This window comes from Macaca nemestrina, chromosome 4 (assembly GCF_043159975.1).
Source record: "Macaca nemestrina isolate mMacNem1 chromosome 4, mMacNem.hap1, whole genome shotgun sequence".
NCBI classification, from domain to species: Eukaryota; Metazoa; Chordata; class Mammalia; order Primates; family Cercopithecidae; genus Macaca; species Macaca nemestrina.
This window is the reverse complement of record NC_092128.1, coordinates 144,002,752-144,021,502: the sequence shown is the minus strand read 5'-3', so window position 1 is coordinate 144,021,502 and position 18,751 is coordinate 144,002,752. Positions and strand designations below refer to the sequence as shown.

Here is an 18,751-nt window from a genome sequence, read left to right as displayed (position 1 = left end):
TTTCCAGACCCTGCGTGCCTGCTCTAAACTCCAAACACATCTGCACTGTACTGCCCGGAGCCCCGAGACACTTGTAATAAACCAGGAGCAGTCATAACTCAGTGTTCACCTTGGCAAAAACTAAATAAATAAGTGGAATGAATCTTCCGTCAGAAAATAAATGGCCCTTCCCCAGGTTGAGAGCCTGGATTACCCTCCTGAAGGACAAACACGGCATCTTCACCCAGCCAATCTCAGGCCTTTACAAAGCCCCCACTTCACTCAATAAAATACCCCAAGGTTGCCAATGCTCAGGCTGCCAGCCTGGGCTTGGAGGGTTCTTAGAATTACTCCTACTAATCTACATACTGAAAAAGTACATTTCAGTCCTTCTCAAGCTGCCTTTGCCTGATTAAAATAGCAAGTTTATATGCTTTTCTGTTTGGCCAAGAAAGTGGAGGGCAATTTCAGCAGGGCACCCAAGTAGGGAGAGGAGGATTGAAATCCAGCCAGCAGCCCTCTTGAAAAGCCATGCACCTCCACAGTGGCCCTGAACAGTTGCCTTAGCAGAGATTGAATTTAACAGTGAAAAAAAGCCATTGCGCTGAGAAGTCACAGAGAAATCATCTCCTAATCATTCATGGCAAAGTTGGGAAGCAGGAAGTGGGGAGAATATGGGAAGCCATGTTCCATATTCCAAAATCCAAATGGAGATTTCCAAACTCCATTTGGTTAGTGATTTTTAACCTCTTAAAGAATTCTCCAAAACATATAGATAGCGTTACCCAGTTCTCAGCCAGGGCCACTCAGTGGGTCCTGCATGCATGGGGGACTCCCAGTCCCTCCTGCTAACTGATGACTGAGCCTCAGGGATCTACTCAAACAAACACAAGCAAACATCCACCCCACATTAATGCACCACCTGCCCTAATATCCATTCACATTGAAGACTCCCATAGGTAGGAAAAGCCAGGGCCTCACTTCACCTCCCAAACACACCTCCTATGAGCTGAATGTTTGGGTCCCCCCAAAATGCATATGTGGAAACCTAATCAACAACGTGATGTCATTAAGAAATGAGGTCTTTCAGGAGGTGATTAGGAGGGAAAAGCCCTCATGAATGGGATTAGTGCCTGCTATGGTTTGAATGTCCCTTCCAAATCTCACATTGACATTTAATTGGCATTGACAGTGCTAAGAGGTGAGATGGTTAAGATGTGATTAGACTATGAAAGATCTGCCCTCATGAATGGATTAATGTCATTATCTCAGGGGGAAGTTCATTATCCAGAGCATGGATTATTATAAAAGTGAGTTTAGTCCTCTCTGGCTTTCTTGTTCTTACCCTCTCTAGCCTTTCCACCTTCTGTCACGGGATGAAATAGCATGAAGGCCCTCACCAGATACCGGTGCTATGCACTTGGACTTCCCAGTCTTCAGAACCATCAGCCAAATATACTTCTTTTCTGTATAAATTACCCAGAACGTACTATGTTGTTATAGCAACACAAAGCAGACTAAGACAGTGCCCTTATATACTCAAGGCCCAAAAGAACTTATTCACTCTCTCCACCATCTGAGGACATAGCAAGAAGGTGACATCTATGAATCAGAAAGTGGCCCTCCCCAGACATCAAATCTACTGGCACCTTGATCTTAGACTTCCAAGCCTCCCAAACTGCGAAAAATAAATTTCTGTTCTTTATGAGCCACCTAGTCTATGGTGTCTTGTTAAAGCAGCCTGAACAGACCAAGATACCACCCAAGGGCAACCTCAGCCTGATCTGTGGTTGCCTTTATGGGCTCACTCTGGAGGAGGTCAGAGCTCAATTTCCCACTTCTGTGTCCTATATCAGCATACCTTTTGCTCAACTGAAGACCAGAAGATGTAAGGGTCCCTGATCTCCTCTCAGACCACCAGTCTTTGTCCAGACCACACTAAGCAGCTGCTATCCCTAGGAATCTTGACTCTGCCCCCATCACTACACTTCTTCAAACATCCCCCAGACTCTCCTTGGACCCAGCCTACCAGGGCCACATCCTCTGCTGCCTCCCTCCTCATTTATGTAAATAAGCAAGCATTTAAATAAGCACACAAGCAAAATGATGACAGAAAGAGAAGCTATTCAATGGCCTCTCCCCTTCACCTCCCTCACCTCCTGCCTGTTGTGAAGCAAGTTTGGCTTCACTGTCTCAGAGTTAAATGTCCTCCACCTGCCTTCTGGGAGAAATGAGGCTCCCTAATGTGCACATACAAAGCACATTGATTTGAACCATTACACTTAAAAGCAAATATGTGGGCCATCTGGGGTAATTTTTACTTCTCTACTTGAGAAAGTAAATTTAAACCTTGTGCTTTAAAATGGTATTATTACAAGCAACAAAGTATTCAAAAACACTGGGGAAAACTGATTCTGGTTTGACCTCAGCAGATGCAGTACCTAGGTAAAAACATCAGGCTAAATCAACCTAATTCTCTATTCCAGGAAGAAAAAAAAAAAAAAACTTGTTTTTCCTATTTTTAATTTTTTTTAATTAGAGGATTGGTTTATCCAAGATACACTGAGACACAGTCCTAGGATGAATTTAGTCATCACGTTCCCAGGTTTATGTCCATCCCTAACTCCTGCCTTGAGCAGTTAGGGCTGTACTGTGTTACAAAGAAACAGAGGCAATTAAAATAATTGCTATCCATTGCCACCTAGACAGAGCTTCCAGATGATTCCGATTCAGGCAGGATTCAAAGCACCATGGCCAGAAGTCAAGAGACAGCCATTAACAGGGCTTAAACCTCCCCTGCAGATGGACTCTATTGTTGGTGACAACATAGAAACAAGACAATTCCATTGGTGATAAAGACTCCGGAAACTGGAAAACACATTTTAAGAGAGGTGAAGGCTATCCCCCTAGTCAATATCCAAGAAAACCGAAATATCCACCATAGATTGTTCAGGCTATCAGATCTGTCCCACACACACACACAAAAGTCACTTGGGTAAAATTTTGTCTCTGAACTCTTTCCCATCACGCCATGGTTACACTTGGCCACAACTGCCAAAGAGTAGCCAAAGTCCAGGGCATTCAATTGAGCTTCAGAATAGCCACAAACACCTCCCTGGGAGGGGGGACAACCCCCCAAACAGGGTAGGCTCCTTACCATCGAGTTCCTCCACGGAGATATTAGCCAGCTGTTCGCTGTCACTGCCAGCAGAGAGTGATCGGTTGAGATAATTCCCCTTGTACAACAAGCCAGCGGTCACATGGTGGAACGGCATCTTTTCCCTGCCCAAAAGAGAACAGGGGAGGGGAAAAGAAAGACATCATCATTCATTCTTCCTTTCCTTTCTTAAAGGACCATCTGATTTTCAGATGGCTGGTGTCATTGTAAAAATAACAATATTTCTAGTGGGAAAGTCAGGATATTTCCAGGGTCCCAAAGACCTGAGCAATTTCCAAAGGAACTCAGGTTCTTCCCATTTCTTCACTGTGCATCTTACTTCATTTTCCCCATTTAATTATGAATTTGAACCACGTTGTCCTTGTTAATCATGGCACACCACATTACCATGAAACTATCTCTTTATGCAAATGGCAACACCCTTGACTCCTTTCCTTGGCCTGATAAATTCTCACTTGATGCTTGTAAGAAAGGACTGAGAATCCCAGAAGTGTTGGCATGCCCAGGGACTACATGTCTTGGCTGTGATCAAGCAGAGATCCAAGTGTCTCATTTCTCCCAGATAATACAGACGTTGCACTCACACAGCACTCAAAACAGGTAGGAAATGCCCAAGCTCTAAGTAAGTACATGCAATGGTCTGCATCTCAAGAAGCAGCTGCCAAGCCTGGTTAAGATGCAGATGCTGCTTACACGAGTGGTGTGTGAGTACACACATTCTAAAATGCTAATCACACACGTTCTGAAATGCTAATCACACCTGCCCTGCTGCAAAGGGGCGTGGCAGCCTTCAGGTGTCCCACAATGAAGCTGCTTCCAGCACTCTCACACAAATTTAAAGCATCCTTTTAGACCAATAGAAAAAAGCTCCTGCACCCAGATGGTCATCAGTGGGGCTTAGAAGTTTCCACTAATGCAAGACTGACTGGAGGGTCAAGGCTATGAAAAAAGAGATGTGAGATAAAAGGACAGCAAAGACAATGGAAGAGAATGGAAGAACAAGCAAAGACAAGAAAGAGGAAAGGCAGCTGGGAAGATGATCATCTCTAAAGCAGAAAGAGCACAGCTCCTGGCCCAACTTGTCCAATGATGCTCTCCATGACTTTGAACAAGATGCCAAATGCTTCATATTCTGCTTCCCCATCTAGCAAGGGGGATTAAGAGTATGGATAAACCTCTGAGCAGAATTAGGGCCAACAGGCAGGAAGCACAGGGAGTCAATCACAAGGAGTGGGTAGAGAACACCTTTGTATCAGAGCTTCTGGAAGGTAAACTGGGCAGCACTCAACCTGTGAAACCCCTGAAAATTAAAAGGTTTAACCAGGAGCACAAAGCCAGTTAGTGACAGAAGTTGTTCTAGAACTCCAGCATCCTACATGCTATTTCCATTAAGCAGCCCCAGCTAAGCGCCAGACATTTCCACCCGGATGTCAAACCCTCATTTCAAACTCAAAACGTCTAAAAATGAATTAATTATCTTCCTACAAAGTAGGCTACACTTCCTGGTTTCTCTATTTCGATCAAAGGTGCTTTTTGCTCATCATAACAACTGGGACAACTCTCCCAAATGCTCGGGGCCCCAAAAAGTAAAACAGACACATGGCTGAGGCAAGAACCAACTGTCAGCTTGCAACCCATCCCTTCGCCCTTAACTCTTTCCATGGCTAACAACATGTACATCCACAGGACAATCGCAAATGGCATGATACTGATTACAAAGGGCACATGCATTTGCCAATTATAAGGGGTACATCTTCAGCTAGTTACAAGTCAGATGTTCCCAAATCTATCCTTATATTTAAACAGAATATAAGAATCTTTCTCTGGAAGAACACTTTGATGACCACCTCCTTTCTTCTCCAAGTTAATTTTCAGACGAAAAAGCTTTAAAAGGGAGAATCGCATATATGAATTAAGACTACTCTATCTTTTCCTTAAGGCCAATCCTGATTTCTTGGGACTGTGTGTCATGGTCATTTGAGTATGGACTGATACCCACTGCCATAATGTGAATGTCTCCCCCAAATTTTATGTGTCAGAAACTTAATCCCCAGTGCTACAGTGTTGAGAGGTGGGACCTCTGAGAGGTGAGTAGGTCATGAGGGCAGAATGAATGCTGTTATTGCAGGTGTAGGTTACCTATCACAGGAGTGAGTTCCTGATAAAGGGATGAGTTCAGTTGGCTGCAGTGGCTCATGCCTGTAATCCCAGCACTTTAGGAGACCTAGGCAGGTAGATCACCTGAGGTCAGAAGTTCGAGACCAGCCTAGCCAACATGGTGAAACCCCATCTCTACTAAAAATACAAAAAATTAGCTGGGCGTGGTAGTGCACACCTGTAATCCCAGCTACTCGGGAGGCTGAGGCAGAAGAACTGCTTGAACCCAGGAAGCAGAGGTTGCAGTGAGCTGAAACCGCACCATTGCTCTCCAGCCTGGGCAACAAGAGTGTCTCAAAAAAAAAAAAAAAAAATGAATTCAGCCTCTTTCCCTTCTCTGTCTCTTTCATTCTCTAATAACACTCATGCTCTCTTCCTCTTGTGCTACAGGACAACACAGCAAGAAGGCCCCTGAAAGATGGAGGACTCTTGCCCTTGGACTTCCCAGCCTGCAGAGCTGTAAGAAACAAATCTTTGCTCTTTGTAAACAACCCAGTCTCAGGTACTCTGTTATAGCAGCACAAAACAGACTGAGACATCCATGGTCCAGAAAATGAGATGTCAACCCTGGCTAACACTTCTTGTGTGATTTCAACTTCACCCTCAGCACCAGTCCTACACGCAGTGAGCCTCACCAGCTGTTATCTTAACATGTTTAAGTCTTCATAAACATGGGAAGACACCTGCTCTGATATTATCTAATTTGTTAGCTAAGCCTCACTAGATGAGCCTCACCAGCTGCTATCTTAACCAATGTTTAAGTCTTCAGAAGCATGGAAAGACACCTGCTGTGTTCTTATCTAATTTGCTACCTGGAACAAGACCCACTAAGGTCGGTACAAAAAGCATTCCTTCCATTCCACCATGCATCACTCTAGTTTCTCAGCATTTTATAAATATCTTCCTATTGTCACCTTTTACCTGGTTGTCTGCAGCTTTGGATTCGTTACACAAAATTTTACAGTCATAATAAGGATGTTATATTCAAGCAAACATACCCAACCCACGCCCCAGTTCAGCCACAGAATAAATGTTGAGTACTTTGCAAAGAAAACTGGTCACAACTGAATCCCACTTGATATACCAACATAATTTGCTTCTGAAAAAAAAAAAGGCAGCTTACAAAATTAGGTACACATTCAGTTCATTTAGTCTCTGAATTCAAAAAGCTCAAAGTCTAGTGGGAAAGAAAACGTGCAATTGAACCATCCATATAGATATATAAAGTCATGTTCAAGAAAGGGAAGAACATTATCCTAAATAAGCTAAAAACAGCTGCTGCAATTAAGGACTAAATTTCACTCCAAGCTGCCTAGGGAAACCCAAGCTTTAAGATTCTCTCCTTGGCTAAGGGGAGAGAAATATATAAGTTCAAGCAAAGACAAATCTTGTCCTGAAACTAAAACCTGAAGATGGATCCTTCTATACAGGGCAACAAACAAAAATAAATAAATATTTGCAACAGCAGTTTCACTCATTGTGAAATATTTAAGCGACTGTCATGAAAACAATATTTCTGTATTTTATGTAAGCCAGTGATATGGTCTGACTGAATGTGACCCCCAATAATTCATACACTGGAACCTAAGACTCTAATGTGATAGTATTAAGAGATGGAGCCTTTAGAAGCTGATTAGGTCCATGAGTGTTCCTCCCCTCATGGATGGGATTAATACCATTATAAAAGGGCTGGAAGGAACTAGCAAGGCCCTTTTGTCTTTCTGCCTTCCACCATGTGAAAATGCAGCAACAAAGCAGCATATTGGAAGCCAAGAGCAGCCCTCGCCAGAGGCAAAATCTATAGGTGTCTTGATCTTGGACTTCCCAACTTCTAGAACTGTAGGAAATGAATTTCTGTTGTTTATAAATTAGCTAATTTAAGGTATTTGTTACAGCAGTAGAAACTAAGACAGGCAGAGTGGTTTCATGGTTAAGAACTGGCTGGGTGCAGTGGCTCATGCCTGTAATCCCAGCACTTTGGGAGGTGAAGGCAGCAGTTGGAAACCAGCCTAGACAACATGGTGAAACCCCATCTTTACTAAAAATACAAATATTAGCCAGGTGCGGTGGCAGGTGCCTGTAATCCCAGCTACTTGGGAGGCTGAGGTATGAGGATCACTTGAACCCGGGAGTGGAGGTTGCAATGAGCTGAGATTGTGTCACCACACTCCAGCCTGGGTCATAGAGGGAAACTCCACCTCCAAAAAAAAAAAAAAAAAAAACCAGCACTTTCTAGTCAAAAACAGTGTTAGATTTTAATCCTACCTCTGCCCTTATTAGCTAGGTAAATAAGTTGCTTGACCTCTGTCAGCCTGTCTCCTCTTCTGTAAAACTAGGGTTTTAATACATACTGAAGAGAACAGTACTGTTGTAAATATTAAATAAGATAAACAGCCAGGCATGGTGGCTCACATCTGTAATCCCAGCACTTTGGGAGGCCAAGGCGGGAGGATCACTTGATGTCAAGATTTCCAGACCAGCCTGGACAACAGAGCAAGACCCTGTCTCTACCCAGACAAAAATAATAATAATAATAATTAAGTAATTAATTAATTAGCTGGGCACAGTGGTACACACATGCAGTCATAGCTACTTGGGAGGCTGAAGTGGGAGGATCATTTGGGTACAGTAATTTGAGACTTCAGGGAGCTATGATCACAGCACTGTACTCCAGCCTGAGTAACAGAGCAAGACTCTGACTCTAAAAAGATACGATACGGAAAGCACTGTACTTAGCACCAGGCATCTGCTCAGTGAGTATCACCAGTAATTATTTGCTAAGGATTATATGAAGCAGGATGCAGGGGCAACAAGAAGTCATGGACGAATTAGATTGATGCCTGGATTACATACTGGATTACAAAGGAGGGTCAGTGAGACCTGACAAAGGGCAAGCTTCAGGGAGAGGCTGGCATGTAAACCACTGTGCTGAGGGATCAGGTGTGAGCAGCAAAGCACCAGCGGGTTCCAGTGCTGAATGGTGTCAGCAAGCTCTGGCAGTATCATGCAGAAGGGGCTACTTGAATGGAAACTGCCAGAGCCAAAGAAGAGTCCATTTTCTGGGTGCCAGGAAGGCTGGCTAAATGGTCATATCAAAGAAAAGATATTGAGAGGTTAAAACCAAAAGGGATGGTTCCTGTTAATAGGGTCAAGGAACTGGTACATTTCTTGACAGAGTAATATACTAAAGAGGCCATGTATGGTGGCTAACACCTGTAATCTCAGCATTTTGGGAGGCTGATGCTGGAAGATCACTTGAGGCTAGGAGTTCAAGACTAGTCTGGGCAATATGGTAAGACTGTATCTCTAGAAAAAAATTTGAAAAATTAGTCAAGCATGGTGGTGTATGCCTGTAGTCCCTGCTACTCAGGAGGCTGAGATATGAAGATCACTTGAGCCCAGGAGCTTGAGGCTGCAGTGAACTATGATCTTGCCACTGCCCCCCAGCCTGGGCAACAGAGGGAGACCTTGTCTATAAAAAAATTAATTAAATAACTAAAGAGTGTCATTCACATTAACTTGAAATGATGCCCTTTTGTGATGGTCAATTTTATGTGTCAACTTGACTGGGCCATGGGTTGCCCAGATATTTGGTTGAACATTATTCTGGAAGTGTCTGTGAGGGTGTTGCTGGATTAGGTTAACTTTTGAACTGGTAGCCTGAGTAAAGCAGATTCTCCTCTCCAGTGTGGGTGGGTCTCATCCAGTAATGAATAGAATGAATAGGCTTACATGGAATGAACACAGTGAGTAAGAAAGAATTTGTTCTTCAAACTGTCTTCAAGCTGGGACATCCGTCTTATTCTGCCCTTGAACTCAGACTTGGACTGGAGCATTTCACTATCTGATTCTCAGGTCTTCAAACCAGACTAGAACTATACCATCAGCTCTCTTGGGTCTTCAGCTTGCTGACAGCTGACTGTGGAATTTTCAGAGTCTGTAGCTGCATGAGCTAATTCCTTACGATAAATCTCTTTAAAGTGATACACATAGATAGATAGATAGATAGATAGATAGATAGATAGATAGATAGATAGATAGATAGATAGATAGATAGAAAAATAGAGATACGTGATAGATGATTGATGGATGATTGATAGATAGAAAAATAGAGATACGTGATAGATGATTGATGGATGATAGATAGATAGATAGATAGATAGATAGATAGATAGATAGATAGATTCTGTATCTTTGGAGAACCCACATTAATATACCTTCTTTTTTTTTCCCTCTACAGTACCAAAGACCCAGGCACATTGCAGGAGGGTAGTATATTATTCTGAGCAAAGCCCTGAGTGTTCTGCAGGGCTTCTAAAGCAGTACTACTCAAAGTGTGGTCTATAGACCACTGCCAATTGCACACCATTTGTTGCTGGTCTGCAGTGAGATAAGTACAAGAATTGAGAGAAAGCATTGAAATACCAATTTAGAGCATTGCCCCAACTTCTAAGCACATGACCAGTGGACTTGATTTTTGTATATTTTTGCTTCTTTTATTTTTCCTGGTAATTCTTTCTTACTGTACTTTTTTAAAGTATCAGTCTACACAAGACTGAAACTAAAAAAAAAAAAAAAAATTAAAACTGGTCCTTCCTCACAAATAGTTTGAGAAGCACAGCTCTAAAGTATTTAATTTATGTTGTATAGATTTGTGATAATGAACCACAGAGAAAGGAAGAAAACCACTTGGAGAAATGCATCTTAACTTGTCCCTGAAACTTTTTCAAAGAGCTTAAGACTTCTTAAAAGTCTTAGATGGACTTCTGAAAGAAGTTGAAAGACTTCAGTTGATTCCTGAGCTCTCTATAGGGTGCTGGAGAAGTACATGGCATCTCTTGCAGACTTGACGGCAATCCATGTCCTACAATTACCAGACATACAAGGGGCAATATTGATCTTGCATGCTAAAGGTTAAAGAGCCTAACCAGCCCTGATGGAGCCTTTGCCAAATTCCTGTAAAAACAACCATGAAAGCACACCAAAATAGTGATATTCTCAACGACACCAATGCCAGGGTATGGAAGAAGCTTCCATAAAATCAGTACAGTTAGGATTAGAATAACGAATAATCAGTGGTGCAGCCTTGAAGTCAGAGAGGGAATAATAGAGTCAGATAGTACAGGGATAAGAAGAGATTTTTATCTACCCAAATTCTCTTCTATTTCAGGGACTTAGGGATGACCAATGAGAACAGCAGGCAATCACCCTTCTGACTGTGTTGGAATTGCTTTATTCAAGCAGCCAAGGTCAAATCCCACCACTGACCTTTCCGCCACTGTGAAGCAACAACCTTTTTCCTCTAGCTACTCATGGATCATAACTCCCAGTATGCAAGGTGGCTAGAAATGGAAGGTCTGAGACATGAACCCTGTACATGAAGATGAGAAATTGGCTGCAAGGCACAGGTGTTGGTGAGAAGTACCCCAGGAGTAACGACCTATGGGGATCATGATTTTTCAAGCATTGCTTCAGAAAGGAAAAAAACTGCAGAAGGCCTCGAATAACCCAGAAATACATATCTCCTCCTCTCAGTTCAAGAGCTACGTGGTGGGGACAAGAAGATCTCATCTTACTCCAGCAAAGATGCTCTCGACAAAGGCCAGCTAGACCCTGGACATTTGGCTAAGCGCTTATAAAACAGTTTTATTCCCTTGCTAAAATCCTGCAGGGGCATGCCAGTTGGCAAACACTGGGTTTGGACAGATCTCAAATCAGACAAGAATGAGTAAGCAAAAACACTAACATAGTAGTTCTGTGTAAAAATTCTGCATCATTAGAGAAGGAAGAACTTTCAAGAAGAAGTAGAGCAAAAGCCTATTGGCAACAATGATATAATACAAGAAAGGACAATTTTACAAACTTTCTGTTTTATGCCCTAAACTTTTCAGCAAGATGTCTATGACATAGGGATGCAAATTCATAAAGAAATATCAGAGTGAGAAGAAGAGATGTCAAGACAAAAAGAAAAGGCAATAAGCTGAGAGGTAAGCCAGTTTGGAAAAGGTGCAGACATTTGCAAACAAAGGAGAAATCCAAAAACAGTAACAGAATGAAAATCTGCATTAATGGCAATGAAGAATATTTCAAAGAAACAGAAATTTTAGCACATACCATAATGCACCCATGTACCCACCACCCAGATTTAATGATATTTTGCCTTCTTTGCTTAGATTTTTTTTAAAGAAATAACATACTACACTGAAACCCTTACCACCTACTCTATTCCTTCACTTCCCTCCCTCCACAGTGACAACTCTATTCTGGAGGTGGAACATATCCTTCCTGTCCATGCTTTTAAATTTGTCCACATTTTGATGTAACTATATAGAATATATTGTATTATTGCTGTGTCTATCTTTAAATTTACGTAAATGATATTACACCTTCCATACGCTTTTGCAACCTGCATGGTTCACTCTATATTGGCTTTCTGGGATCTATCTAAATCCATACACATACACCTAGTTAATTAATTTTTAACTGCTCAACAGTTTTCCATTGTACAAATACCCAATTGTATAAATTACACAATTGATGGAAAAGTGTGCTGCAATGAATATCCCCATGTGTCTCTTCATAGTTCTCTGAACTGCATACCTAAATAAAATACTACCTGCTTGTTGAGTATGCAAATCTTTACCTTTATTCGATTTAGTGAAATTGCACTCCAAAGTGATTGGGTTATTTAATAGTATATAATAGTTATTTATTGATATATAATAAATTACCCCTGAACTTTGTGGCTTAAAATAAATATTTATTAGCTCAGGTTCTGTGGGTCAGAATCAGGAGCTGCTTAGCTGGGTGGTTCTGGCTCAAGGAGTCTTCTCTGATTGCAGTCAAGACACTGACTGGGGCCACCATCATCAGAAGGCCTGACCGGGGCTGGAGGATCCATTTCCAAGATGGCGCACTCACATAGCTCTTTGTTCATGTAAGTTGGGAGCACTCACATGGTTGCCAACATGATGCCACTAAACATGGATTTGGAAAGAGATGTTCACAAAAGGTCTCACTTTCTTGTGGGTCTCTCCATAGGGGAGCTGGATCACCCCAAGCAAGTGATCAAAGAGACAGGGTCAGGGACTCTTATGACTTGGTCTTGGAAATCACACACCGTCACTTCTGCCACATTATTTTCATTAGAACTGTGTCACTGAATACAGCCAACACTTAGGGGGAAAGGAATTAGACTCCACCTTTTAAAAAATGGAGTATCAGAGAATGTTTAGATGTGTTTTAAAACCACCTTAGTGATTGTGACAATTTACAGATCCACCATTAGTCTAGGAGTGTGTCAATTTCCCCGATAGCCTTGCCAAAACTTGGTATTAGCAGACTGTTTCATTTTTAATTGGATTTCCTTGACTGCTAGCTTAAGCATCTTTTTGTATGGCTTTTGCCCATTCAATTTCTTCTGCTACAAGTGTGCTTTTCATCTTTATGTACTGGATTGTTTATAATTTTTGCACTGCTTTGTCCTTCTATGTTATTGTCCAGTGTCTAATTTCAATCTTATTTTTAACCCCTTTTCCCCCAAAATTAGTCAGTATTATTGTTTCTTACAACCGATGCTTATCTAAACTTTTCCACAAGTTTGCCAATTTTCTGCTCATCACTCGTTCTTGCAGGCTACTCTTTCCTTCCAGATTCAATTTCTTTTTCAGTGACGTGTAAATGTAAATAAGGGGCTATAAATGGCAAGCTTTCTAAGTCTTTGTCTTAAAAAGTCTTTATTTCAACTTCATTTGAATTACAAAGGTTAACCTAGTAGAGAATTATAAATTAATGATTTCCTTAGCACTTAGAAAATGTTTTGTTTCTGATGAGAAATCTATAGGTATACTTGCTGTTCACCTATTCATACTCATTCTGGACAATTCTAAGTCATTATGTTTTCAGATATAGGCACTCTCCAAATCTCTTCATTTTCTTTTTCATAAGCTCTTATTAGATGTACGTTAGACCTCTCTGTTCAAGCTAGATTCTCTTGACTGGTTCACCCAAAAGCTATTCATAGTTCATCTGACCAAGGAAGCTGGGAAGCCAATAACTATTTTCCAGACTCTCTTGCTACTAAGGTTCGGGATGAAAGTTAATTCTAATATTCAAAAGCTCTTACACAAAATTTGCAATATAGACATGAGGTGAAGGCAGCGGTATACTGGTAAATGTTTAGCACTCGCTCTCAAAAAGAAGCACTCTTGATGTGTAGCGTTTTCCATTTTCATGGTGTAAATATTCCCACAAGGGCCAATTCCAAGCTCCCAACATGTGCCACTAAACATGGATTTGGAAAGAGATGTATAGCAGTATACCAGCATACCGCCACGCAGCATCTCCGCCACACACACACACACACACACACACACACACACACTAGACTACATTAACCACAAAATCACAAATAATAGTAAAATGTAGCAAAACGATTAGGAAGTGATGAATTTTAAATATTTATTACCTTGATTTTTTAATTTATTTCATGGTAAGTTTATATTCCATTTTTAAGAATGAACGCATAGGCTGAGTGTGGTGGCTCACACCTGTAATCCCAGCACTTTGGGATGCCAAGGTGGGAGCCAGGAGTTCAAGACCAGACTGGGCAACATAGCAAAACCTCATCTCTACAAAAAATAAAACAATTAGCCGGGCATGGTGGTATGTGCCTGTAGTCCTAGCTACTCGGGAGGCTGAGGTAGGAGGATTGCTTGAGCCCAGAAGTTCAAGGCTGCAGTGAGCTAAGATTAAACCTCTGTACTCCAGCCTGGGTAACAGAGAATGAGACCCTGTCTCAAAAAAAAAAAAAAAAAAAAAAAAAAAAAGATGCATTTAAAAATCACCTCACAAAATCCTTCAGAATGTAAAAGTGGGTTCTCACAAGCCAGTATGAGCTGGCTCCAGCATGTCACTGTCTCCTTGCCATGTTGTGACTTTCTACAGAAAAGAAGACATGAAAACATGACATTTTCCTGCAGCAACATTCCATTGTTCACACTCCAGTTTCTTGGCTGTGACAAAGCAGCTATGGGGGTGGTAGCAATGGCTTCTGAGTCCCCAGATCACAGCTCTAGGGGACCATTCTCCAAATGTTGGGAAGTCAAGAGAATGTTGCAGGGACAACATACTGCAGTGGCAGCCTCAGTGGTAGTAACTCTCCTGGAGAGTTGGCTTTGAATTATTCTGGAAGTCATGCCGGACAACCACCTAAAATCCGCTCCTTCAACCCTTGAACAATTATGCAAGCATCAAATCCCTCATATTGAATCCCTGCCTGCTTAAAATACCCAGAGTGGTTACTGGTTCTTGAACTAAATCTTGACTGATACCTCATAGTATTGTCCATGTTCCTTAAACTCTTTTAATTGTTCACATTTTTACCTCTCTGTGTATCTCAGAAGTAATCTCCTCAAATTATTTGCAAATTTACAATTTCTCTTTTCAGTTTTTACTGAATTGTGGTTGAACCTGTCTACTGAATTTTTTATTTAAATGACTATATTTTCCATTTCCAAAAGTTTACTTTGGTTCCTTTATAAACACACCTCTTATTTTTCACTGAGTATGAATCTTTCATTATGATTCTTATACTTTCTTTCACCTTTTAACCTTTTTTTTTTTTTTTTTTTTTTTTTTGAGACAGAGTCTCGCACTGTCACCCAGGCTGGAGTGCAGTGGTGCAATGTGAGCTCACTGCAAGCTCCGCCTCCCAGATTCAAGCAATTTTCCTGCTTCAGCATCCCAAGTAGCTAAGATTACAGATGTGCACCACCATGCCTGGCTAATTTTTGTATTTTTAGTAGAGACAGGATTTCACCATGTTGTCCAGGCTGGTCTCGAACTCCTGCCTCAAGTGATCTGCCCACCTTAGCATCCCAAAGTGCTGGGATTACAGGTGTGAGCCACCGCGCCTGGCCCTTTTAACCATTTCTAACTGACTTATTTCATATTTTTCTTCAGAATATCATTCTGTAATTTCCATTTCTGAAGGCACTAATCCTCTTTTGGTACTACCCTGATTTTCCTAGGTGACAAACTGTTTCCCAGTGCGGCCTGTCATTTGTTGAGGGGAGGAACCCCAGTAGCCTTTACAACAGGTGACGCTTTCCCATTGGAGTTCCAAGTTCACAGAGATCCCCGTCCATCACACAGGGCGTCTCACCAGTTTGGAAGCAGTAATTAGATAAATTCCCTAACTTAGAAGCCTGCACCACACAGGTAGTGTACATTTGGACAGCGCATCCCCTGGAACACTGGCTTAGAGTTTTGATTTGTCACTGTAGCATATGTCTTTGGCAGCCATTGCTCTGGGAAGAAATAAGCATCACTGCTACTTTGCTGGGCCAGTGGTGAGACTGAATCTAGCTCCCACTTGTAAGTGAAAACTGTAACCTCCACCTCCCAGATTCAAATGATTCTCTTGCCTCAGCCTCCCAAGTTGCTGGGATGACAGGCATGCACTACCATGCCTGGCTAATTTTTGTATTTTTAGTAGAGACAGAATTTCACCATGTTGGCCAGGCTGGTCTTGAACTCCTGACCTCAAGTGATCCACCTGCCTTGGCCTCCCAAAGTGCTGGGATTACAGGCATGAGCCACCGTGCCCGACCACGTGTTGAAATTCTTATTGCCAATGTGACAGTATTAGCAGATGGGGCCACTGCACTCCAGCCTGGGCAACAGAGCAATACTCCGTCTCAAAAAGAATTTCAACATATGACTTTTGGGGAAACACAAACATTTCATCCATGAATAGTAAGTTGCTATTAGGTTGTGTGAGAGTAATAGCAGTTATTGCCATTACTCTTGCACCAACCATTACTCTTTGCCATTACTTTTAATGGCAAAAACCGCAATTACTCTTGCACCAACCTAATAAAACAGAATATGTGGCTTAAACAACAAACATTTGTTTCTGATGGTTCTCAAGCCTGGAAGGCCAAAATCAGGGTGCCAGCTTGATCAAATTCTTGATGAAGACCCTCTTCCTGGTCTATAGGTGGCCCTCTTCTCACTGTGTCCCCATGAGGTGGATGGCAAAGAGAGCTCTGGTCTCTTTGTCCCCTTATAAGGGGACATTCATGAGGATTCCACCTCATTAGCGAACGAGGCCTCCACCTCCCGCTCATTAGCCGATAGGGCCTTTGAGAGATGAGTGGCTCACTATATCATGACCTAATCCCTCTCAAGGGCCCTATCTGCTAATACCATCACATTGGCAATAAGAATTTCAACATATGGTCGGGTGCGGTGGCTCGTGTCTGTAATCCCAGCACTTTGGGAGGCCAAGGCAGGTGGATCACTTGTGGTCAGGAGTTCGAGACCAGCCTGGCCAACATGGTGAAATTCTGTCTCTACTAAAAATACAAAAATTAGCCGGGCATGATGGTGCATGCCTGTCATCCCAGCTACTTGGGAGGCTGAGGCAGGAGGATCACTTGAACCCGGGAGGTGGAGGTTACAGTGACCCACAATCGCGCCCCTACACTCCAGCTTGGGCAACAGAGCAATACACCATCTCAAAAAAAGAAAAAAAAATTCAACATATGACTTTTGGGGAAACATAAATATTTAGTCCATGAATTCCAGGGGGCTGGGAAACCGGAGTCTCATTTCTTGTTTCCTGCCTGTGCCATTCCAAGACCACATCTTTTGTCTCTGCATGAACATTAAAACCCCATCACCAGAGCTTTCTGGGTGGCAGGGAGGTTCCTGCTGTTGAGTGGTACCCACTCCTATGCTTATCTCCCTGGGCTCTGAGTTTCCCCTTCCTTCCTTTCTTTCCAAACTAACTGATTTTATTCATCAGAGCTTAGCCAGGAAAACAGAGCCTATATCAGGCCGTTCAACAGGAGGATTTAAAACAGCCATCTACTAAGTTGTTGGAAGGGTGGAAAAGCCAAACAGAGATACTTAGCAGAGTTTAGAGATGGCAGCAACGTATTCCCACCCCCAACCTAGAAGGACGTAGGGAGAGGGTGGTACTATCAGAGCCTCAAAGTTGAGTTTCCCAAAAGGATCTAGCACCGTGGTAGGGGCTGCCCAATAGGAACTAAAAGGAGAGATGGAAAGGCTTTGCTCTGCCAAGATTCAAAGCAAAACCACTGAAAAGACATAGCCACTGCTGGAGACATTCGTCAAAAGCAGATCGAGATGGGGAAAATACCCCAGCCTATCTCTTTTTCCCGCCTTTTCATTTCCTGCTGGTGCCTCCCTTTGGCCAAATCAGTCAGCAGCCTATTGCCAGGGAATCTGGAAATGTAGTTTGCAAACATCAAGCCCTACCATGCCCAGTAGGAGAAAAAGGCAGATAAATCCATAAGAAAGCAGGCAGATGACCAGCACAGTGACACGTTTAATTTTATTACTATTTTATTCTGCATTTCTATGTTGATAGCAGAAAAAGCACCCATGTTAGCTTAAGACACTGACAGAGGTAGATCTCCAGGTGACAATTTCGAACTTCAAGGATAAGGAGAAATGCTCCAAGCATTCAGGTAGAAAATACAGGTTACCGGTCAGGCATGGTGGCTCATACCTGTAATCCCAGCACTTTGGGAGGCCAAGGCAGGCAGATCCCTTGAGATCTGGAGTTGAGACCAGCCTGGCCAACATGGCAAAACCCCATCTCTACTTAAAAATACAAAAATTAGCCAGGCATCATGGTGTGCACCTGTAATCCTAGCTACTCGGGAGGCTGAGGCAGGAGGATCACTTGAACCTGGGAGGTGGAGGCTGCAGTGAGCCAAGACCACACCACTGCACTCCAGCCTGGGCGACAGAGCACCTCACAAAAAAACAAAATGAGATTCAGTTTCCTTCAGAGTAATAACGGCTTCTGAAGGTTCCTCTAGAAGCAGCCACAAAAACAACACTATCTCCACCTCCTGCCACCTTGAAAGGATCACTTAAAATAAGTAGAGAAGTTTACGAAGTAAATCATGAGGCAATATTTTAAATCAAATGTAACAGAAAATAAAGTTCTCACTTCAAACAATTCATACTAAAAACCACTGAAGTACAGTGAAGTACAAGTGAAGGATGATGGTCATTTTATGTTTGAGGGTAAAATTCAAAATGATAGCATATGAGTCATAAACTTCTATGTACCGTATCATAGCACTGTAAAGTAAAAATGATTTAAATATAAAGAAAAACTGGCTGGGCACAGTGGCTCACACCCATAATCTCCACACTTTGGGAGGTTGAGGCAGGAGGATAACTTGAGGCCAGGAGTTCCAAACCAGCCTGGGCAACACGGCAAAACCTCATCTCTATGAAAAATTTAGAAATAGCTTGGCATGGTGGTGCGCACCTGTAGCCTCAGCTACTTGGGAGACTGAGGTGGGAGGATCGTTTGAGCCCAGGAAGTCAAGGCTGCAGTGAGCATGATGTTGCCACTGCACTCCAGCCGGGACGACAAAGCAAGACTCT

The 18,751-nt window shown here is 42.4% G+C and overlaps 1 protein-coding gene across 10 annotated transcripts in view; it reads right to left on the bottom strand.

Moving 5' to 3' along the window:
- The window catches only part of LOC105466337 (calneuron 1), a 670,377-nt gene that overhangs the window by 496,736 nt on the left and 154,890 nt on the right, over positions 1–18,751 (bottom strand). For all 10 annotated transcript variants that reach the window (XM_011715318.3, XM_071095314.1, XM_011715320.3 and 7 more), the window contains one exon: positions 3,137–3,261. In XM_011715318.3, the coding sequence (XP_011713620.1) occupies positions 3,137–3,261 (125 nt within the window). The remainder of the gene's footprint in view (positions 1–3,136; positions 3,262–18,751) is intronic.